The sequence below is a fragment of the Molothrus ater genome, chromosome Z, assembly GCF_012460135.2.
Source record: "Molothrus ater isolate BHLD 08-10-18 breed brown headed cowbird chromosome Z, BPBGC_Mater_1.1, whole genome shotgun sequence".
In the NCBI taxonomy this organism is placed as follows: Eukaryota; Metazoa; Chordata; class Aves; order Passeriformes; family Icteridae; genus Molothrus; species Molothrus ater.
Genome location: NC_050511.2, coordinates 54,828,113 through 54,852,861, shown reverse-complemented (window position 1 = coordinate 54,852,861; position 24,749 = coordinate 54,828,113). Strand labels below are relative to the sequence as shown.

Here is a 24,749-nt window from a genome sequence, read left to right as displayed (position 1 = left end):
TGCGGCCCCGCCCCCCCGTTGCCCCGCCCCGCCGTCATTGGCTGCCGGCTCTGCCCACCAGGAAGCCCCGCCCCCTCCCACAACCTGACGTTCGCTTCTCGACCCCCGAGTGGCCGGCGTGGCCTGTCAATCACCCGCCCTCGGGACGCGCGGCGCGTCCCGCTCGCCCGGGCGCCTGTGCCGCGGTGGGAAGGGGCGGGCGCTCGGGGCTGCCGCTGCTTCCCCTTCGCCTCGGGGCGCCGCCCCGGCCGGCCCCGCTTCGGAGCCCCGCGCCAGGGGCGGGGTGGGGCGGGGCGGGTCGGGAAGGGAAGGGAAGGGAAGCAGTGGCCGGAGGTGAAGGGCTGAACGCCGAGCCTGTGCCCCGGTCCTCTGGGCTCCCCGGTAGGTTGCTGTCCCCGGCCGCCTCTCGGAGCGGCGGCGGTTGCAGCGGTCGCAGCCGCCCCGTGGGCCGAGGCCTTGGGCTGGCTCTCTCCTCCTTTCCCTGGCGGCCGCGGGAGTGGCGGGGGCCGCGGAGCCCCCTGCGAGCGCGGCGGCGGCCAGGGCGGCCGGCCGGGCCGGGCAGCGAGAGCCTGCGCCCGTGCGGGGCCGTGCCCCGGGCGGGTGTGGGGCGCCGGCGGTGCCGGAGGGGCTCGGCCGGCGCGGGAGGGCCCGCGCCTCGCTGAGGCTGCGCTCCCGGGTGGCAAAAGCCGTCGCTGTGAGACCTCCGAGTTCCCTCTCCTGCAGGAGGTGCTTGCGGCCGTGGGGCTCCCTGTGTGGCGGCCAGTGTCGGTGCTGCTGGTGGTGGTTGTTCCGAGCGAGCACCAAGCTGGGTTTGTAGGAACAAGTAAATTTGTTTTCCTGGTCTGTAGAAGCAGGTTGTTGGAGTGCGATTGTGCTCGTTTAGCAGATTAGCAGGTTAGAGGCAAACTGGGCTGCCAGTGCTCTTTTATTCTTACCTTTTATTTTGCTCTTCAGGAAGTTATTTATAGGCGCGATCTGAATGTAGTGGTTTTAAGTTTGATTAATTAGAATCTCTAAAAGTGGTGTTTCAGTGACCGTGGAGCTCGGACAGACCTTATTTTCAGGCATTCTTGTTCATTTTACTGGTACAGCCTTAATGAGTGTTGAAGTGACATGCGATGTGTAAGAAACAAATTGCAATATAATCGAAGACTTTTTTTCCTTGCTGAATTTTATAGTTAAGGTAATTTTTAAGTGCATACATAGTTAGAAATAGGTACTGAGCATGTGCTTAAGCATGATTATAAGCGAAGCACACTGTTAAGCATATTAAGCCTTGCTGCCTGCGTTATGATTGCTTGCAAGGATAAACAACTTACCTGCTCTTTAGACTCACGCCTCTTCTTAACCCACTTATCTAGTGAATGCGTTTTATCTCGAGCTACATTGGGATGTTAAAATCCAAGATGGGAGTAATGCAATTTTGTTTTAAAGGGAAAAGATGAGATAGATGTTTCTGTGCTAACTATATCGACCTCAATATCCTTTGGTTAATTTCTTTGTAATTGAAACGTTTCAACAGTTAAACAGTGTTTTCAGTGGAAAAAAGGGTATTTTGTTGTGCTGGCCTGAAATGGAGAAACTACCTGGCAAACGGCAGACTATTTGCATCAGTTGAGAATGACTTTCAGCTAATTAAATAAATCTTTTTCTCTTGCCACTCTCTATCAAATAGATGTATTGGCTTATAAAATGTAAACGGTTTTCAGAATCTAAAGTACTAGTTCTGATACATCACATTTTCTGTAGAGCTTTTTTTTTCTTCTGTGTGATCAAGAGAAATATATCCAAGATTAGTTAAGAGAAATATATCCAAGAAATAACCTGCGATAGGCCATGTCTTAACCCTTCTGAAATTGTTCTTCCCCTAAAAAAAAGTGTAACTGAACCTATGAAAGAGTTTTTCCCTTGTCCAGCCTATTTATGTACAATTAGCAAGACTGAATTGACTTACTTTTAGTGTCATTTTTTCATAATCAGGTTTTTCATAATTAATTTTTAATAACTAAATTTTCATAATTAAATTAATTAATTACTATGCATTACTAAAACTCATGCATTGTATTGAATCTTAGTGTTTCCACTGTATCCACAAAGTTTGTCCTATGGAAATAGAATTGTTCTTGGTTCACTAGTTACTGTGCTAAATGGTTCTGTGATTAGAAGTAGCAAAGTTACATGTATTTCTAATATTTTTACTCTTGTCTTGAAAATTTGTTTAAAAAGGTTAGGAAGTCTTCTGATGTTTAAGAATCATTTATTTTAGTTATGCCTTTGAGACAACAATGAATGGATCATGAGGAATAAGAAAGTGACAGTGGTTGCTTTTCTCCAATATCTTCTAATTACAAAAAAGAAATTGCTAAAGAAAGGGTAGTAATCGGCTGTATTAACTGTCTTTATCTAACTTTTCTCCAGCTGAACATTTTTTTCAGTCTATTGTAGACAAAACATATAGTTAAATCTTGTTACTCAAGCTTTTCTTTTTACTTTTGAGTGATTTTTTATGAGATGTTGTACATAAAAGAAATAATGTAATTAAAACCACACACAGGAATAGCAAAGTTGTAAGGGAGTTTTACATACTGTTTCTTCACAGTTTAGGCTCATTGATTCAACTGCAAATTAATGTTTAGAGTTCTCAGTCAACCCTTAATACCTCACCTGAGGCTGTATGAACAAACTACCTGACAGTGCTTAGGGAAAGAGTGAGACAATCCTTTTCAGCTGTGGTCTGGGTTTAAATTATCTAAAACTGATATCGTGATACTTGGAAGTCATTTACTAATATAAATGGGATGGTATGTTTCCAGTGTACATTGGGCCTTTAACACACTTTCAAAAATATTTTGAGACTTCTATATAATTGATTTTCTTGATCTATTAAAAGGTAAAAAGGTAACTTTGAAGTAATTTTTGTATATTTTCTGCCAATCCTTAATTTTTTTAATGCTATGCAGGCATTTTGATGCTTCCTCAGTGCTGCTGCAGAACCAATGCAATGAGATCAAGCCTGATGCTGCTCTGCTTGTTTTTTTTAAGTGTAATTCTGAGTAGCCTCCCAGCATTGTCACTGGACTTCTAGAGCTTTATAAGCTACAGCTGAAACAGCTGGGTGAAGAAAAATATGTGTTTAAGCTAAATAGTTGCTTAAATAAAAGCAGTCTAGCAAGAAGGTAGTTAAAAGCTAGGGTGATGATAAGAGGGAAAGACAATGACTGGAACATCTGTCCCTCCCTGTGATCCTAAGTAAGCCACTTGCAATTTAATATTCCCTCTTTGGCATAGGGAGGATGTAGAAGAGGAGACAACACACTGATCCATGCTGTAGAATTGGTTTGGACTGTGGTTACTTAGGGAGCTTTCTGAAACTTTACCTTTCAGAGGAGGTTATGAAACTCTTAGTTGTGTAGTATGGAATAATTTATTATGGTGAGATTTAGCTCACCTGTTAACATTTGCTTCTACTGTTTTATAGATGATATATTCATTACCTTAAATTTATGAAAATGTTTCTTTCTAACAAAAGGGGGAGAGAATATTTATATATTAAATATACTTATATGTAAAATACAAATATTTGTGGTAAATATATAATATCAAATATACAGAAATTTCAGAATATTAAGAATGTGCCAGTGCATTCTCCTAGCATGTTTATTGAACTGTATGTTCCTTATCTCTTACAGAGGACATTTTAAGCATCTGCACTTCCCTCTCTTCACCACCTCCTTTATCTGATGTTTTTGACTTTGTGTAGGAAACCTTTTTAAAAACCCCATTTAGCTGTTAAAAGAAGGGTATTTAGTACAAAATAAGTATATTCTGTGGGTATGAAAAGCTAAAACAGTTATCTTGCCATTTGTCTGGTATCTTGCCTTGTGCTGTGGAGTTAGGAATGGGAGACATACTGATGAATCAGAAATGTCTTTGCCCAAATAACTGTAGGTCACAGAAGCCCATGATACACACAAGTCAGATTTGCATATTCAAGTAAGTTTATTACTTAATTTGACTTTATGTGTAACATTAATACAGCTACAACTGTTTTTTTCTATACTTTAGGATCTTCTCTGTAAGGTTACTAGCCAGCTTAGCTTTTAACATACCAGGACTTTGCGTAGAAGTTTTACTTAACTTAGTAATTTAAGGTTTTTTAATTAAGGTTTAATTACTAAGTTAAGTAAATTCAATGTCATTTTCCTAAAAATAAATTTTTTTCCTCCAGTTTCCCTGCATGGTGATTTATAGTCTTCATCAACCATGTGTTTTGATTGTGTTATTTTTGATTAAGACAGGATGGGGACTGCAACAGTGGAGGATGATGTCCTTTTCAGTAGGCCAAAAATACAAGTGTTTTATTGCAAGCAGAGCCTAGACTTCAAGTATGTGGTTTGTCTCAACTTCTTGTATTCTCTGCAGTTATTTGTTGAGTAATTTATGAGTTGCCATGCTTTTTGTTCAATAAACCCTGTGCAATAACAGAATATAGATGGAGCAGCTTCCATCAGAAGCAGAGCTGAAGGTGCTGTTGAGGTGGCCGTTTGTGTAAGGAGGTCACTGGGGTGTGTTGTCCTTGAAGGGATGCTCTTGCTGGGCTGTGAAACACCCGTTGTGGCTGTGCTGCTGTGGAAAGGCCCTTCTCTCTAATATGGGGCATTCCCCTGCTCCACTTCTGGCTGTGCAGTCTTGTAGCTCCACTCTTGCTCTCCATCCTGTCTTTTGTATCCTCCTCTGAGTCGGTTCAGCTTCTGTTGAGTAGTTACTGAGTTTGTGAGCTTTGTGGTACTCTGAGTGAGTGAGTAATGGCTTCACTGAGGCATGGGAGTGCTGATGCTGGTGAGGCATGGGATCAGCAGGTAGTGTGCTACGTGCAGTAGGAGAAGGGCCATGGTACTAACACATCACAATTGTCTAATTGCATTTTGTCATTTGCATTTTGCAGATTTCAGACTTCGGTTCTATTGAACCCATAAAATTCTTCTTTTTGGTTCAGTTTGTCTTTGAGCTTGAGATGCTAGTTACCTGGTGAATGTTGGATCTGTTACATTTTTAAAGCTTCATTGGCTGCATTTTCTGTTTTTGTAGAAAATACTTTAAAAGCACGGGTTTCTTGACAGGTTCCCTTCGTGATGTTGGAAGGTGTGATTTAGTCCAGGATAGGAGTCTATAAGAAAGTACTATTTAAAAACTGTATTATGATGTGTGGAAGAATCCTGTGAGTATCTTTTTGTATTTAAGACACCAAGCATTTTCCATTTTATGTCTTTATATTTGAATGAAGTAGTTAACATGACTGTTAACATGTTTCAACATCTTTTTAATATAATGATATAAAGCAATCTTTAAAGGCATTCAGTGTTGATTTAGAGGAATTCTGCTAGCTTATAATGAAAAACATACTTAATTTCATGAAGTATTGATATTTTTGATGTCAGCTTAAATGTAGATAATGTCTATAAAAATGCAGCTTTTCTTAAAATCTTAATTAATTGTGCAGTAGTCTTGGGAAGATGAAGTAATACTGTAGAGGCTAAATTCACGGAGACGATTGCTTTAAGGGTTGTGGGAGACATGTTTTGCTTCTAACCTCAACCACTCGTATTTTCTTAGTTGCACCTTACAAGTGTTTTCTTCTGGAAACAGAGAAGTTCAGTATAGAATGTTTTTTACTTTCTGTGGAAGATCACTTCAGTTGGCACTCATTCATTTCTTGCAATGTTCCGTCAGCAGGTTGCTCAGTGTATCAAGCTGTTAAGGTTTCTGTGTAACATTTGCTGATAGTAGGCTGAGGCATCTTTAAATCTGGAGGCATCTTTAAATCTAAATAAAAAATTATGAAACTTGAGTTTATGGTTAACAGTAAAGAAGAAGGGCAGAATTTTTCCAACAGACAAGAGGAAGACAGAATAACTAAATTTGCTCTTAAGCTTTTGTTGGAGAGAAAAATGTCTTTACAGAAATGCTTTTTGTCTTTGCTTTTAATTTTTCCAACAATATTTTCACTACTGTTTGTTTTTATGTAAAACATTGTGAGACCTTTAAGTAAATACTGTTGATTGTATTTTGAAGTTTTTAAATTTTTCATTAAAATTAAGTCTGTTTTTTAAGGAAATTAGGTATTTTTGATCTGCGGCTCTCTCATCTGCTGCCTGTAGGAATGTGGAATTTTTAGGGTAGTTTTAACCAAACTTAGATTGTTATGCCTGTGAAAATAAGTTCCTATAAGCTTCATATAAACCAGTTTAGATAGTAGATATTTATTAACCATTACCATGGTGAAGGAAGGATTTTATATGTTTTGTGTGGTAGTAGCTTGAGAGCTGTTCAGCTTTCAACTTGTAGTACTAGGCAAGCAACAGAATATCTCCACTGAAGAAGGGAACATTTTAATGTGGGAAGAAAGGAGGGGTTTTGTGAAGAAAGAAAGCTGAAGATGTGTCAGAGGGTGGCCTGCAAATGTGGTGGATATGTGGAAGATAACCAGAAAAGTGAAGTTACTACACTGGGGCTGCATGGGTGTTGAACACTAATCCGTAGGCAGCTAAGTTTAGCTAACATTGATGCTTTTGAGGAATGATTCTATTTTAGTCTTCCTAAGTAGCGCAGCAAGCATTTAACTACACACAAGTGCCCACATCAACATACTGACTTTAAAATCAGTGTAGTTAAATAACTGCCATCAGACCTTGACAAAAGTGATGTCAACAGCACCAGGTTGTTTTGTTCTCAAAACTTTTAATTTACATCAGATGATTTCATATTTAGTGTCATTTGAATTTGTATAAAACACTGGGAGACTTGTTTTTTTTCCTCTGAGTACCATAGGAAAGCATTGGTTTAAATATGTCTTGTATTACATCACTAATGATGAATCCAAGATCTTAACTGTGGCTAGTGTTTTGTCTTAATTTTTGTCACTGTGCATCTTATGCATTCAATATGAAGGTTTCAAGCATGATTCCATTTGGTGTGGTGTCTGAGACTTTATCTATACCATTTTATTCCATATTAAACTTATAACAGAAGAAAAAAAACTTTATAGCCTTTTGAAGACTATAGAACTGTAGTTTCAATTTTATAGAGACATTTTAGGTATACATTGCAGTGAAAGTCATGCAAGTGAGAGGAGAGTTGCAAGTGTGTGTAGTAGTGAAATACTTGGAACTGCTGTAGAGCGTACCTGTCTGGTTTATGGAGACAATTAAGACAGCAGAATCATTTGATTGCCAGGTAGTTTGTTATTGTTAGAAATCCTTGACAGATTCTTAGCTGCAAAACTTAGTCTGGAGACATTTTCCTGTACTGTGAATTATCCCTTTCCTCACATGTGGAGTTATTAAACTTGAGCTTGACTCCTGTCTTAAGTTCTTGAAGTAGAATTTGACCATGTAATTAAAGTTAAGGGACAGAGAATTGTGTCAGAGAACTAAAAATACTTTTAATTTTGAAAACAAATCTTCACAATCACTGTGGAATGCTAGAGCACATTATGTATTTTAGCCTATCCAAAATCTAACCTGAAGACAGAATTAGTGTCTTTTGGACTCTCAGAAATGTTTTGGGTTTTTTTTCCATGTAGCACTGGGGTGTTTCACAATGCTACTTAATTTTGTCTTCAGATATAGTTACGGTGTTAGATTAAATGCAATACTCTTTTTTTTTTTAACTTCTAGATGTGTTAACTTCACAGTTTCTCTGGCCTAGCCTTAGGCTATCTGAACCTTTCTGTTGTTCTGCTGTAATACTTGCGTGCTGTGGTACAATTATTCGTGTAGAAAATTGACACCTCTATTATGTAGTATTAGCTAGCTCAGCATTAGCTTTCTGGCAGCTGAGGACAATGTAGCCCATTTAAGTCTGTATGGTTGTGGTGGTGGAAATGTGAAGAAACAAATGATTGAAATATTGCTTAACCATCAGTTTTGTCCTTTCTGTGCTCTTTTTAGTAAATCAGCTTTAATAGTGTCATTAGATTTTAAAAATTATTCCTTGTATTATGGCTCTCATTTCTGAAAACTGACTTTCAGCTTTTACTCTGAAATGATGATTATAGGAAAGTGCAAGAAGGATGCCTGAGCAGAAGTTTTAACCAAATAACTGCATGCACCTGCATGGAATCTTTAAGTGAAGTTGGTAGGATTTTGTAGTGAAAGTCTACGATGAAGTGTAATTCATAGATTAGGGCCAAACTTGCCTTCTAGATCAATGAGAAAATAAAAATGTTTATGCAGTAACCAGAGATAGCCATCTCAGCTGATGTTTGTTTAGAGTTAACAGAGATGAAGAGATTGCTTGGAGATCTTAATTGCTACATAATTAGTCCAGGCTGTCATTTGTGGAAAAATTGTGTTGACTTAGGATGACCCCCAGTACTGTACATGCCTTCTGATGTGACAGCATTTTGACCAGAGCTGGCAGCTGGTGGTGCAGAAGCATGCATTATTGTTAATTAGGTAGTAGTGACAAAATTAAGTGTAGAGAAGAGATACTGAATTTTGGATATTGGCAGCCCTCCAGTGTGTTCATGTGACTCTAGACCTTGGTACAAGAAAAGTTACACTAGTTTAACTCGAATAGACTTCTTAAACAAGCTTCAATAAGGATGAGGGAGGTTTTTGGTTAGTTCTTGTACAGGCAAGTGGTTGATTAAATGTTAGTAAAGCTGTTTCTCTGTTAGATTTTGTGCATTTAAGGAGGATTGTATGTGGCCATATGTGGTTTGTTGATGTACTTCCCTAGGGAAATGTGTATATACGTGAAAATTGAAACGCTTATTCTAGAATCTCAAATTAATTATTTTTGTTGAAAATAGTGTGTGGCGGTTTATATGGTAAGAGAAAAACCTAATTTTTTATTTAATATATATACCACTGGAGATGAAAACAAGACTTCAGAAGGCTTGGTTTTGTAAATACTTTCATAAGAAAGATACTTGGATTTACCTTGACTCTTTCAATTAGGCTGCCTCTTTCAGTGCATCTCATTCGTATGTATTTGAAGGTTGAGACTGTATGTATGTAGACTTACATTGTTACCTAAACCCTTGTTTTTTGAGGAAAATCATACATATCTGTAAGAGTAAGCAAATACCTATTTTGAAACAATTGTATTTTTGAGGAATGCTGAGAGTCTGGTTTGTACACCAAAAGGAATAAAATCTGTTCTTGGTTTTGCAAAACTTAGCTGAGTCTAGAATTGGTTGGTATTACAGAAGGCAGACGTGGCAAAAGACTGAATGCTGTGAGAACAGTACTGTTGTCTGAGTTTCAGAAAGTGAAAATAAGAATCTGTGGAAAACTGAGACTTTTAAGTAAGAAAGAAATAGTAGTGTAGAAGGTACTTGAGATACAAGTGTCGTATTGTTGGAAGTTGTGGTAATGCAAACAAAATTTATGCCCACTTGTGATCTGTTAGTTGCTTTGCAGTGATGAAGAGCATGAATCAAAATAAGTGTTTTGAGGCCATGCACACTGAGAAATAAACTGCACAGTTGAGCTCCTGCATGATCTGTTATAAAGAGATTTCATTTGCCTTTGAAATAAGGTTATTATATTTGCTTTGTTAAATAAACACCCATGTCTTCTGAAGTGTGAAAAATTTTACGTGATCAAGAAGTAGCAATTGCTTTGTGTGTTTTCCCTCTTTGCTGATGAAACTCTAGGAAGGATTTCGAACTTACTAGTGTATTATGTACTTTTTCGCTGTGAAGGAAATGTAGCAAATGTGGGTTCTGTAGTTAAGTATTTGGAAAGGCAAACTGGCAGAGAAATGATGTGGCTGTGGTTTTTGATGGCTTGAATGTTGATCCTGCTGAAGATCTTATTTAGCTGCATTGTCACTTCTTGTATGTTTGTTATTTTATTATGTGGAGACAGCAGTCTTCCCATGTGAAGCTGAAAAAGACCATCCTTATTTCTTGGATTAGTTCACATCTACTGCAAAATACAGATTTTTTTTTTTTTTTTTGGGGGGGGGGGAAGAAGATGTTGTTTCAGAGAATTTACATATTCTTTTTACAGTGCTTTCAAGGTAATTGTTTAACTAATTGAAGTCAGAATAAGTACCTAAGGAATGGGAGAATGAAATAGTCTTTGATGAAACAACTAACTTCTGAAAATATGAGGAGCAGATAATACCAAGCTGTATTTTGCTTTTATGTGAAAAAATTTTTAAAAAACTGTAAAATCAGATGCCATTAGTCTTAGAATTCCCCAGGTGTATGAAGTAGATTATATTGTTTAGAGCAAAATGTGTTATTGATGAATAAGTTTTCATTGTGTTCAGGTCACATATGAAGAACACTATCTATGACTTCCAAAATGATTCAGTGGTGAGCAATTTTGATACAGGTTACTGATAGCTGGAGAGAGAAATTGTGTCAGGAGAAATTTGTTTGGAAATGTTCTTTGTTTTTCAAACATCATGAATATGACATCATGAGTATGTACCATATGTGGAAGTTTACATACTGAATATTTCAGTACACTAATTTTGTCTTTAGTTTTGAGTGAAGTGCTAATGATTTTGCATATTGTTTCTGCTTTGGAAATCTGAGAAATGATGAAGTAATAATTTGATTACATTTGATTGAGTTATGCAATGAATCATTAAAAAACTTTTTATTTTAGTTTTTGTTTGGAAAATATTATACAAAAAATAAAGCTATAGACATATTTATTTGTAATATAAATTATTGGAATAGCAGCTCAACTTTTGGTCATGTTCAAGTCATGTGCAAGCCTACATTGCTCTTGTTGGACTAAAGTGAAAATAATGAAATCCACTCTTCTGTCATTAAGTGTTTATTTTTCATTTTAAATAAAACAGTGGATCTAACCAAATCATACGTAATCTTAGAGATATTTTCCAATTCAAATTCTGTCTGAAAACTTTTTCACAGTTAGAAACTGCTGTCCTAAACTTTCAAGGGATCTTCAATTATGAGCCTATTTGCTGTGGATTTGGAATTTTGTAGATTTCCTCTGTTGCATAGAGACATGTATATAAAAATGAATGAAAATAATGCAGTAATAACTAATCTAGAAAGAACAGCTTAATTTTTCCATGATGCATACAAAAATAGCAGAAACAGTTGATTAGATATTTAAGTTTTGTATTATGATTTCACAGTGAAGTTCTTGCTTGGTTTCAGATTTGTAGTATGAATTTCAGATTTTCTGCTCTTAAATATTTCTAAAAGAGTTTTGTTGGATGGAATCTTGTGTTATTTTTTCTGCAGTACAGATGTATTTATAACATGGAAATGATCTTTGGAAAGTGAACGTGACTGTTCTTCATCTCAGTTGAAGACCTGTAGTAGGTGAAGTATTCAATGAAACTTACATATAGTTAGAGAAAGTATCTTGGAAATTTGTGGCAGAGGCACTAGAAACTTTCTCTTCACTCTTCTAGAAGATGTGGGAAGAAGCTGTGTTGCTAAATTACTGTAACTGCCAAAAATCATGAGCCCTTGGGGTTAGAAGTATGTGAACAGATACTTGAGAGGTGAGAAACTGCGGAAGTATGAAAATGCCAGAAGGCTGAGTGAATTTTAAATACCTCATGCTGAAACCAGGACTGTTTCTTTACAGTTTTTCATAAAAGAATAAAATATCACATGTTAGAAGGAGCCCAGAAGAATCGTTGAAGTCCAACTCCTGGCCCTGCACAGGACACCCCAAGAGTCACCCCGTGTGCCTGAGAGCGTTGACCAAACACTTCTTGAGCTCTTTCAGGCTGATGCTGTGCCCACTTCCCTGGGGAGCTGTTCCAGTGCCCAGCCACCCTCTGGGTGAAGAACTTTTCCTAATACCCAACCTAAATCTCCCCTGACACTACTTCAGGCCATTCCCTCAGGTTCTGTCACTGGCTACAGCATCTCTGTAGTTCTTCCCTTCATCAGACCTTCCTTCCAGTGGGCATACAGTTCACTTTTTTGCCTTATTTCTGAGAGAAGATTCCTGCTCAGCCAAGCTGGCCTTCTCCCTCCTCTGCTTGACTTATGACATTTTGAAACTTCCTGTTCCTGTGCCCCTGGGAGGTGGCACCTAAAAATGACCAGATCTGATGGACCCTAGCACCCTCAAAACCATTTCCTCAGGCCATTTTGCTTATCCTTTTAACAGCTTGAAGTCAGCTCTTGTCATGCCCAGGACTGAAATTTTGCTGTCACTTTTTCTCCTGATAATGGTGATTTTAAACTCAGTTGCTTTGTGGTCACTGTGGCCAAGGTGTCACTGTGGCTGAGTCATGACTTTGTTCATGAGATCTTCCCCAACACATCAAGGAGGGCACCTTTTGTAGCTGGCTCCATTAGTTGCTGTACTGTAAGACTACCCAGATTTCGGACTGTTCTGGACCTATTTGTGCAGCTGTGTGACAAGGGCAGCTGTTTTGAAGGTGTCCCTTAGTTCCTCAGAGTAATTTTCTGGAATCATTGTCCTGGATAGGTGGCCTATAGTAGACTCCTGCAATGACATCCACATTATTTTTTTGTCCCTTAATCCTTATGCAGAGACTGTCAGCCTGCCGTCTCTGGCTTCAGGCAGTATTCCAGCCCTTCCATCTCACCTGCCCTGCCTGTCCCTCCTGGAGTGCTTGTGACCATCCAACATGGCACTTCAATCAAGGGGTTCATCCCACCAGGTTTCACTTATTCCAGTGATGATCCTCATGCTGTGTGTGTTGGTGTGGAAACATTTTGGATGTGATCTGTTGTAGCTGACACTTCTGGGACCAGTTTAAGGATCTCACTAGCACTCAGTTCCTTGAGTTTTGGCATATCATCCCATTGCTTATCACTGTCAAACCTGTTTATGTCCTTTTGCTTCTTCCAATGTAACTTAAAGCTCTATCAAATTTTTATTTTCCTCTGTAGCTCTTTTGCTGCTGTATGCTTTTCTTAAAAGTAGAGCAAAATGTTAGTATACTGATACTAGCAGTGATGTATGATCTTGTAATTACAATGTGAAGGGTACTGCTTATGTTACCTGAGGGAGCAGTTATGGTTGCACGTTTCATTTAAGTTTGTCATTCCTGGGCAGTGGAATGTTCTATTTAGCTACTTTAACGTTCTCTTAGTTAGTTCGTTTAGGAGTAAATCTGGAACATGAAAAAGGAATGAGGTAGATAGTAAGTTTGATTTTTTTAAAGGTGACTTGCACACTTGAGTATGAACATTGTCATGACAACACTTTGGAACATGTAAGCTTGCATATAATTACAGTGGTGTTCCTGCTGTTGCTGCAGGAACAGGCATTTGAGAAATGTATGAATAAAGAAGACGCTTAAATGAGCTGTTCTTTTATTCCGCCTTATTTAGTGTCCTAGAGAGTCATTGTTGCTACAGAATAGGGGTCTTATGTGGCATATACTCTTCAGTAGTGTTAATTGGGACATTTTCAAGCAGAGTTTTAGAGAGATGTGTAGATTTATAGCTCTAATCTAGGGATACTTCTGGAAGTGTTAGGTGTGCGAGTTGTGAGTCAATTGAAACCCTGTTGTCATTTTTCTTACTTTTCTTCACTGTACCTCTCCTTACTTTTCATGCAGTCTCTCTACAGGGCTTGGAAAAATCTATCAGATTACACCAAAAAAAATGAAACCTCTGCTAGCTGTTGTTAGTTGTGCATGTCAGTTTCTCTGAAGTTACTTGCTTTCTTCCAGTCTTGTTTTATTTTTTGTCTTCAGTCAATACAGATTACAGATTTAATTTATAATTGAGATCTAATTACTTTTTCTTCTATGTAATACCATTTTGACTTTTATTATAGCTTCTTTTGCCTTTCTCTTCAGACTTGAACATAGCAATTTCACTCCTTTGATATTGCTTTGTCGACTTGGCTTTGATGGTGTTTGCCATTGTCCTGATATTTAGTCCTGTATCTTTTTGAACTAAGAACAATTATTTAAATCCTAACAATATTCCCTAATGTTGGGCTGAAGTTTATGGTTTGTGTGCTCATTTATGTAGGCAGAAATGAAAAAAAAGAAAATTAAACAGAAAATCAAGCTGTAAAATGAGGATGGCATGTTTTTCACAGATTGCCTATAACTATCATACAGCGAGAAAGTGATTTTGCAAATAACTTACAATGCTTATACTGTATGTATTCCTTTTGTGCTTCAGATGATGCACACCTTTGAATGATGTGTGTCTTCTGAGCCTTAAAAATTGTGTTGAGTCTTTGAGACAAATCTGCTGCATCTTCCTTAATAGTCAAAAAAACCTGTACTTTCATTCTGTATCAGAATTTTTTACATGATAAGTAATTGCAAATACTATATAAATAGTCTTTGCCTTTTGGTGCTTTTCCTCTAGAATGTGAGCATTACGGTGAAGAGAAGATACTGCCATCAACATTATAACACTGTCATAGGTAAGTAAAATAGAAATAAATATAACCATGAAAAAGTTTAGTATTTTTAAGGTAAATACATCATAAAATATTGCACAGGAACTTCAAAATGAAGAAAGTCATAAGCACTGTCCTTATTTTGAGTTAGTTGCAGATTATTTTATTAGGAAAATGTAAGAGAACACCTGTGTCCTGGGGAAACTGTGACAAAGAATACTTCCATGTCTTCCTTTGGATATGTAGTGTGGGAAAAATGTGAGGGACTTGTGTTGGTTATTTAGCAAATATCTTATAAAAAGGTACTACTTTCAGTTTATATAAGAAAGCTTACCTGTAATGTAAGTGGAGTATCTGTTGGTTCAACAGGAGGAAAGGGGAGGACATAAGTTACTGTGTAATAGATTTGTCCATATAGTAGACACATTTCTGGAAATCAAAATTGATGTTGTTTGTCATGTATTTGGTACACTAAAAATTCTAGGATTGTTTATTGTTAGTTCTTCCTGAAAAAGCCAATAAAATATGGAAGTCTTCTTTTCTTTGGTACCTAAAACATCTAGTTGCATTCTTTTGCATCAAACATGCTGACCTGCATTCTAAGAACTGAATGGTGCCTTTGAAGTTCTACTTCAACACACTTAATGTCTAGCTTCCTTATTTCTTCCTTTTCTTCCACTATGCCTTTGCAGCATAGTGGGTGAGGGAGAATTACCTATTGCTTCCATTGAGCCAGTTCCTTTGAGATCTGTGATTTAGAAGGTGCCTTTAGGGTATCTGAAAGCCTGCAAGGTTATGTAGTATGTCCCTTTTCTCTTAAACGCTTCTATCTGTACCATAAAAAACCACAAGTTGCATTACTCACTGCTGAAGTCATTTTCCCTGGCATTAAGCAAGTCATCTTGGATTGTAATCTGCATTTGAGTTTTTTGATTGTTCTCAAAACAAGCCTTTCATTCCCCCTTTCACAGTATTGTGGTCATATTTCTTTGCCAAACAAATTTCCATGTACTTCCTTGTTCAGGTAATATGTTAGTCAGCTGTTGATTAATGATGTTTAAATGTCATCATTAATGATTTTTAAATGTCATCATCATAGTTATAACCATGCTATAACTATGTATGATTTAGCAGATGCAACTATTCAGGTGACTGTTCATATTATTTGGTATATTTTTCACTACTACCTCTTTGATTTTTCAAATTTTGTGGTAAGCTGTGATATGAGTAATAATTTTACTTTGTGAGAAATTGGTTTACAAAATAAAAGTGTCTTCAGCTCAAAGTATTAAAAATAAGCTCCTGGTGACTGCCTTTAAAATAGGCTGTAGCATATGAAATACATTTTTCCAGAGGATGTTCTCCATTACTTCAGTGTATTCCCAACATTGAAGCAAATGTAGGAAAAGAATTTTGGACAGACATTTAACTCATTGTGGAATTTTGCTGGTGTAGAAACTTCTGAATTACAGGGTTTTACGCCACTGTCATCAAATAGAAAACAATATCCATTGTTCTTATAGCTGAGATTTAAAAACAAAAGCCTTCTTGTGATTCTTTATTACAGTAGTAAGATAGCATTGTTTTTGCTAAAATCCATGTGGGAATTTGTGTCTAGGCAATGATGCTAAACAAGGGAGAAGGGGAGCAGGGAAACAGATGTATTACAGAAGTATAGTAGAGGAGAATAAGTAAATATAGTTTAGTTTCAGATTCTAGGAGTTACTGAAAGAACTTGAGTGTCCTTGCCATGAGTTTATAATTTGAGCATTTCTGAAATTACAGTTCAGAAAATACAATATATTTCTATAACTTCAATAACTTTGCAGCTTGAGCATTTGCTTAAAATAGCAGATACTTTTTGAGGGAAATAAATAAAATGCTTTCATTTGAAGAACTGGCATAAGATGAAGTGAGTGTGTCCAAGCATCAATTTTAAGTGTGTTTATTCAGGAAAAAGTTTTATAGGGCTTTTTTGTTGCTTTTTTAAAAATAACTATTGCTTGAAGTGTTGAAATTTTAGTATACTTCAGTCACTACAATAACACTTGCTGTTACATATTAGAAATAGAATTAACCCTTAAGTAGTGCTTTTCATAGATCTGTAAAGCAAATATAATTAGTTAAAGCTTAATTGTCTGTCTAGTTGAAGGGAAAGGTAATTTTGTACAAGAATCTTACTGTGTTGAATAACTTTGTTTTTCTTTTAACAGAATTCCTCTAAAGACTAGGAAATTTTGCTGGTGTTGTGTTTTCTGGAAATACGTTTTACTACAGATAACACCAAGGCTTTGCAAACAGAATGAACATGCTGCTGTTGACTGCTTACCCACAGTAACCAGCTGGGCAGTTCACTCATGATGTTTTCATTCTCACCTTGTCCAATTGGAATTTGCTTATACTGATTTTTAAAAAGAGGAATCAATCAAAGTGGAGTACCGTAAACTTGACATGGAAAATAAAAAGAAAGACAAAGACAAACCAGATGAAAGAATGGCACGGCCTAGTGGGAGATCAGGCCATAATCCACGTGGAACTGGTTCTTCAAATTCTGGAGTGTTAATGGTTGGCCCTAACTTCAGAGTTGGTAAAAAAATTGGATGCGGTAATTTTGGAGAACTACGGTTAGGTAAGATCCTTGTTTATTTATTTCCGTTTACATTGTTCAAGGCTATTTTTATATAGTCTAGGCAAGAAAATTTCTCTATGAATACCGTACAGCGCTTCAAAGTGCCTTAAACCTTCAGATGTGCAAGGCATATTCAGCCCATCTTTTGTGGTTTTACCTCAGCCGGTGCAAGCTTATCCTATATAGCTGGATACTTCCTGTGAGTAAAATGTTTTCTAGCTATGTGCAGTGCTCTCCTAAATTCAGTCACTTTTCTCTTCCAAGATATGGAAGTTACATCATGCTTATTGTAGCAGTCTTTTCTGACTTCCCGAAGAACTTTATTGAGGTATATTTAGGGCTAAATGTATAGGACACATCCCTGTCTTGTAGGTCTGGCCGATCTCTTGGAGATGCTGTAACCAGGTACTGCAGAATTTTAATACTAGTGAGCAAGGAAATTCCTTGGTTTCTTTTTTATTGTAGTGAGGTTAAACATTTGGGTTGCTATTAAACAGGACAGTGAGAATTCATCTGTAGAGAAAATTTGGGATAATTCAGTCAGTCTACTTCTCTTCTGAACAGATGGCTGAAAATCAGATGGTGGAGAAGGCAGACTGAAAAGGACCTATAGAGTTTTGGAGCATTTAAGCAGCAAAGCTGGAAATGCTAGCATTTATTAATAGACATGATGGGTGTGTTCTTTTGGAAGACTATGTGTTTAGCTTTGGGGACTTGTTTTTCCAAGATGGACAGCATGATTAGTTAGGGTTTTCAAGATATGTAAGTTCAACTATGTTTTAATAAATACAGTTTGACACTTAATGGCAAGAATTTACTCTAGTATTGTTAGAAGGCTTGAGTTAAAGTGCTTCATGCATAAAATAGAGGTGGGTCTCACAGTGAGATATTTGAGAGGATGGTGGGCTATATAAGTGATGTTTCTGTTGACCAGTGCCTATGGTAGAAGTAATACTCGTTGCCCTATTTGTGATACAGTGTTTGCATAATATAATATATTTTTAATATAGTGTGTTCTGGGGCCTGTCAGGATGTAAACAAGCTTGGCAAATTAATACTGTAGAGGAATTTAAGACAATATTGGTGCAGTTCTGACTTAGGACACTGAATTTTGCAGTCTCATTAATAGGTACTCTTGTTACTACTATTAATAGTTACACAAAATTGATACATTTTGACATTTACAATGTTGCATACCTGACTTTGCAGTCCACAAATCAAGCTGAAAAATTGCTCTTCCTCATTTGCTAAACTTTTGCATACTGCCTTCAAATCTTAATTTTTGTTTCAAACCTCTCAATGAACTTAATCAAACCAGCAAGATAATTCTACATAAAGGCAACTGCAAACTAGTAAAGGTAATTTTTTGTCCGTCTGTTTTTTTGATCACAAAGTACAGAGCTGATTAAGGATTAATATCTGATTAACTTACTTGCAGCTGTTACAGTGAAACAATGTATTTTATTTTAAATACAATATTAAATTAGTTAAGACTTACAGTTTGATAGTACTGAACTAAAATAGAGCAAGTAAGTAAAAGGAATAGGAGGGAGATTATGGGACATTGTACTGCCCTGCAACAGTCACCAGGATGAGTGCAGCCTTTCTGATTTTAATATCTGTGGGTTTTGCTTATATTCTAGATATTTCAAATTCCTATTTTTTGGTTTTTGTGAGGAAAATGTTTTAAATGTAAGTTACTGAAAGCAAGAGTTAACATTGTTATTATAGATTCTGATTTAATTTTTTTATTTTTTCATTTGCTTTGCTACAGTATCTAGTATTTAGTGTGCACCCTTTCTACAAAGGTGTACACAAGTGCTTAGTTTTTTTATATGCATGTCTACAAATGGAATATATTTTAAGCATTTGTCCTAAGGTTAGACCTGAGGAACTTAAAGGAGGCTTGGAGTTGTAGAGTGATGAATTGGTGCGCAGAAGATAAAAATTCAGTTATATATCGGGAGCTCTTGTTCTTCCATCTGAGAAGAAATTGGAGGTCACGCTTCAGTAGTGGCTTGTGGATCAAATGGGAAGTTGGCTTTCTGTAGCAAATTACAGTTTCTGATCTTCAACCATTAGCTTGCAGAGGACTAAAATGGTTCGGATATTGAGCTGTTAATTTTAAGACTCTCTGTTATAGTTAAATTAAACTGATATAGTTAAAATAAGCTGATAAGGTAGTCAAGAGAGAACTTGTTGCTGTTGCAAGAGACCCATTACTCAATACCTGTTGTGTGTTTATGGACAGATCAACAGTGGTGTTTTACATATGCGTCTGCTGTATTTTAAAGAGATGATTGTCCTGACTGACCACCTGAAACTTAGTGTCCCTGCTGATGCTACTTCAGAATAAGTATGTCATTACAACTTTTGGAACTCAGTATCCAGTTACTTAACTGTAACTGGGTTTGTTACTTACTCAGAGTAGGTGATGTAGGTAGCTAAGAGCTGGAGTGAGCAGGGCTACTGCTTCTTATAGATTCTAATACCATGCAAAAACACAGAAACAACTGCAAAGTACACTTCTTACCAAAAATGTAACTGATAGGGTCATCCAATAAGAAGTACTTAGGATGCCTGGATATCCACTGTAGTTCCTACATAGGGGACTATGACCCCCTTTATAGCATACTGATCATATGAATTATGTGTTTGTTGTTGTGAAGCCCTCAGGTTATTTGTTTTTTTGGGTGAAGTTTGATCCACTAAGAGATGTAAGCTTTTAATGCATCTTCTTTCAGCTTTACAGGCGTACTCTATTTTCTGAAAGACTCATTAGCACTTCATAGAATTTGACTATTGGTGTAACTCACTTGGTCAAAGCATGGTCGTGGGTTCAGTCCCTCTGTGGGGCATTTTCTTAAGAGTTGGACTCAGTGGTCCTTGTAGGTCCCTTCCAAATCAGAATATTCTGTGATTCTGTGTAACTTTCTTCACAGGGAACTTTTTAGACTTGGTCCTCATGTTTTCCCCATATGATTTCTTTAACAAAACTGAGATCAACATAGGAAATTCAGACCTGAGTAATACTACAGAGAAAAAAGGAGAATTATCATTAATAATAATATACACTAACTGCATTTGGAAATTGTAAAGAAATAACAAGTGTTGGAAGTGACAACTTAATCTATCCTTTATCTGCTATTTTTTAATTTTACACCTATAAAAACTTGCTTAACATTTTAGTCATTGCATACAGTTTGAAATGAAACTTATTGAAAAGATCTTACCCAGTTGTAGAATCTCTTTTAAAGCAGCAGATACATTTCCTAAATGGCATAATCCCATTTAGGAAATGGTCAGGAATGTTATTGTCCTGTCCTAAGTTTTAGCTTAGTAAAATACATAATTGAGGAAAAAACCAGTCCTCGATTAATTAACTAGTTAATTCTAGTTTTAATTAGTGGCTGATGTTTCAAACTGCATGGTAATTAAAAAATAAATTTAAAATAGTTTTCAGCAATAATTATGAAAATAGCACATTCTGGTTATTGTGATTTACCAATTTTCAAGCTTTTTTAGTACAAAAAAATCACAAACTTGGTGCAATATCTGCAACTCTGTGACATTTCCACCTCTTACAGTATTCAAGGAAAAAATCTTTTTAAATTAAGGTATTGGATTAATAAACCCACATTTCCTAAGTCACTGCCAGAACACTAGCACCTTAGATGAAAGATAGTTTGAAGACTTTCTTGATATTTAAATGGCATTTACTTGAACAGAAAAGCCAGTGTCTCACATTTTTGTTTTTATTCTTTTTTCAAGGAAAAAATTTGTACACAAATGACTATGTGGCAATTAAGCTGGTAAGTTAATATTTTTTTAAAGGTTTTGGGATGAGAAACTAATCAGATTCTTCCTTTCAGATGTTAATGGGTTGATTTCTTTAATTGAAACCTTTAATAGTTTTGTATGATTTCATTGACTTAGATAAAAGCAGTTAGTGATAGATGTAATTGTGTAGTTTGGCCATATCGAGTAAAAGTAGTTTTTAATTGTTGCCACTGTTTTCAAGGCTAAATCTGTGTGTGCAAAGTCAGTGATGGTTTAATGCTGCTTCACGGATGTGCTCTATGGCAGTTATCTTAGTAGATTCCTTTGTTGTCCAACAAGTAGAGGAGCAACAAGTTTATTGTGAATATTAACATCAGACTATTGTGACTATAGAGAAGCTCCAGAAATTCTTGAGGCTGCATGTATTTCAATGTCCACACTCCTGTCCCCCAGTTTTTCATCTCAAACTGCTGGTATTTGCACATCACTTTGTTAGACATGTTTTATTTGCAATGCTGTGTAACATGTTTACTTCTTTTGCAAACATGATACTTTTGGCTATTGTGTTAATACGTCATTGTTTGGCTTTTTCTCAATCATTGGAACTTCTTTGGTAACGCCATATTTTGCTTCTGGATTTTTTCAACTTCTTGGTAAATGACTGTGTTCATAACTGAAGTATTTCATGATGAAATTCACTTGTTTACCTCTTATCATTGAAGGATTTTTAGGACTCTGGTTGGTTTCTTGTTGCTGCAGTAGCAAAGAACTTCTTATGTAGCATAGTATGGTTTCAAAAAGTGAAAGGTAAACTGTGGGAGCAGAAATGCATAGCTTTAGATAAGAAATCTGAAAAGCATTACAAACATAATAAACAAGCATACATTATTACAAGCATAATAAACTCCTGAAAAATACAGGTTAACACTCTTCTTGCTTTGGGAAATACTTTGGGAGTAGTAGAAGTTTTTAAAACATGCAAATTATGGCTTGAGAGAGCCACATTGGATGCAGTTTTGAGGGTTATTGTGTGTTAAATCAGATTTACACTCATTTTGTTTCAACATATCTTGAACTTACTCTGTATGTCTGGTGAAAGCTGAAAATAGCCTATTTAAAGGCTGTCTACTACAAAGCACCTTTAGAAATACATTGCAAGGTAGTGGGGTTTTTTAAGCACTAATTACTTGATAATGTAGAGCAAGACAACTTTTTTATCTGATTGGCTTTGATAAAAGGTTTTTTATGACATATACAGCTTAGTAAGCTTGGCTGCCATTTCAGCCCATTTCAGCTGTCACAGGTGATACTTGTTGTTGGCAACATTTACTTTTTGATTTCCAAATATCTCAATGTTAGAGCTGCTTGTTCCCAGATGAGTAAAAAGCTTGGAGCAACTTTATTGAGTAACTTAGTTTGAAGTCACTTAAGAACAAATACAGTTAAGTATATATGTAATTTACTACTAGTGCTGAAAGAACTCTGAATATGTAGTGGACTTTTCCAGTTTTCCTCTTACATTTCCTGTTCTTCTCCTATTTGAGACAGTGCCAGTACTTTTTTCTAACAGTTATAGATACAGTGGCAGATAATCCTTTTTCTTTTTAAATGTAAGCTTTTGTTTACTCTAGCGCTTGTACTTTTGTGCTTTCAGAGCAGTCATTTTCCTATGCTTAACCCTTGTTTTGTTATTGTAAATGAGACACTCTTAACTTCCTCACTGTTTTGCACCTGTTGTAGTTCAGGTTTAGCCTTCCTGAATGGGGTTACTTGAATTAAGTTTATGTTGCAGTCTAAGCAGTTACCCTTGGCAGGTGTGGTTTGTGGTTGCTGTAATCTCTGCTGCAGTATCCTAAAACTGTATTTGCATTCCTCATGGTAGCATTCCAGTTTTCACCTACTGTTGTCTTAGGTGCAGCAAGACATCTCCTATGCCAGATGTTTTGTATATCAATGGTAAGCATATATTCTAGTGCAGAAGGACTGTGTGGGTTTCTCTCAAGTGCAATGAATGGCTCTGTTTATACAGCAGCTTTCAGGAGTGCTTGTGTTGTTAAAAATAAGTGTATTGTACAAGTGCTCTTTTTGACTCAAACTTTTAAATGGTTTTGAATTAATATTTCCCTTGTGGACAAAATTCTACAAGCATTTTCTTGTTATGGTGCTTAGGGTAGCTTCAGGACTTGTGTAAAAAAATAGCTTAAACAGTTTTTCTATGTGAGGTCTGAGAGTTGTACAGCTATATGCATTTTAAAGTATGATGTTTATAAGTAAATGCATATTTAATTCGGTAGAACAGCTGCAGTTCCAGAATCTTCCTCTTCATCTGTCTTAATTCATTACTGTCTGTTCTGGTTGGGCACATACTCCAGTTTGAGAGGTCAGAATAGACTTTTTTAAGAACTATAATGAAACTCTTGAGAGCTGGGCTTTCAGTGCTGTGTAGGGGTGTTAGTGTGTTTCTGCTCATCTTCTAGTATACAAACTGATTTCTTGTGATCAGGTGGTTCTTTAGCAATAGCTGTTTGGTGTGTAAAAGCTCTACCTTTCCTACTCACCTCTTCTTATTGTTAGATTTACTACTTTTATTACATGACCCTGTGCTTGACTTAAACCTCCTATTCACTATTCAGCTTTTTCTTCTCCTTCATTATTTTTCCCTTTCCCTTTGACATATTTCTCTGCTGCTCAAACTTACCTCCTCTGCAGATGCTTAACCACTACCAAAAAACTAGCTAAAGGAATTTTTGCTTGAGCATGTCATGACCCATCAGTAGGGGCCATGATGTTCACTATAAATTCTCATCAGGATTCAACAAAGACCCTGGACATGCTTTAGGGAGCTCTTGTGCTTTTTTGTGTGACCATCTTGTGTCCAGCAATCAACTCACTATTTATACTTAAAAGGTGTTGGTTAACAAGCCCTTACATTTGAAGGCTTTCACAAATGCTGGGTAGCAGGCCTGTGATTTTTACGGTACACTTTAATAAACTCTCAGCTCCCTCAACACACTACTTAAAGGTGCTGGCTCACAAACGACAGCATTTCTGCAACTCACCACTCCCACAATAAACTTCAGTACAGAGTATGGAATAGAAAATGATAGCTGTGCTTTGCCCAGACAGAGTGAGGGAGAAGAGAAATAAAAGCGGAAAAGGAAGAGAGCAAAAGAATATTATCAGTCCTTAGATCCTGCCTTGGTCTCACTTGTGTGGCTGGTCCAGAGCTGGGAATAGTGACACAGTGAAAGAGAAGAAAAAGAGAGCAGGGGAGCCCAGTCTGCTTCCTTTCATAGATAACCTTGTGCAGCCTCTTAAGGGAATGTGATTTTTTGTGCTCTTTTGTTCTCCTCCAGGGAATGAGTGCAGGGTGGGGAAGTGAGCACAAATCTCCATCCAGGTGGAGCAGGGAGTTGGCTCAGCACTGTGCTGCCTCACCTCAGCGAGACCCTGTCTTCCAATCACAGCTTTCCTGCCAAAACAGTCAGAATGTTTGAGACAAAACATGCTTATGCAAGGTCCTCCACACCACCCAGTGGCTCAAACATTCCTTATTATTGGTTGGGCATACAGCTCATCTTTGACTATGGTGATCTCTATAGATTGGACGCAGGGCTAGGAGAGGGAGGAAGCAGAAGACAGTACACAGCTAATCAAAGTTGCAAAAAAGTTGTAAAATGTTATGCTCATCATTAAAACCAGAAATCCCACCAATATTACAGTTCCCATTTGTGTCAAACACTTTCCCCGCCCCATGCTTTAAAACCAAAAGAAATCTGGTGTCCAGGGTTAGAGTTAGGGTCCAGGGCTTGATTCATTGAACAAGTTCTTTGGTTGCAGTGTTTGGAATTGTTCAGCAATCTGGTCAGCAGCATCGTTCATCTTTGCTCAGGCCTCTTCAGTTAAAGTTGTAGCATTGTGGATGGTGACAGAGCACTCCTCTTTGGTGAGGCTGAGCATCCCATGTAATGTTTGTTCAATAA

General features: G+C 37.2%; 1 protein-coding gene across 8 annotated transcripts in view; it reads left to right on the top strand.

Annotated features, from left to right (window-relative positions):
- Nucleotides 1-265: 265 nt before the first annotated feature.
- Nucleotides 266-24,749, top strand: part of CSNK1G3 (casein kinase 1 gamma 3) — a 68,062-nt gene continuing 43,578 nt past the window's right edge. For 2 of the 8 annotated variants that reach the window (XM_036403024.2, XM_054517874.1), the window contains exons 1-4: nucleotides 268-381; nucleotides 14,324-14,381; nucleotides 16,571-16,986; nucleotides 20,758-20,798. In XM_036403024.2, the coding sequence (XP_036258917.1) occupies nucleotides 16,809-16,986; nucleotides 20,758-20,798 (219 nt within the window). In that variant the 5' untranslated portion in view covers nucleotides 268-381; nucleotides 14,324-14,381; nucleotides 16,571-16,808. Of the gene's footprint in view, nucleotides 382-10,643; nucleotides 11,324-11,357; nucleotides 11,509-11,594; nucleotides 12,649-14,323; nucleotides 14,382-16,570; nucleotides 16,987-20,757; nucleotides 20,799-24,749 lie in introns of those variants that run through there. The other 6 variants (XM_054517872.1, XM_054517871.1, XM_054517875.1 and 3 more) reach the window with 6 other exon arrangements.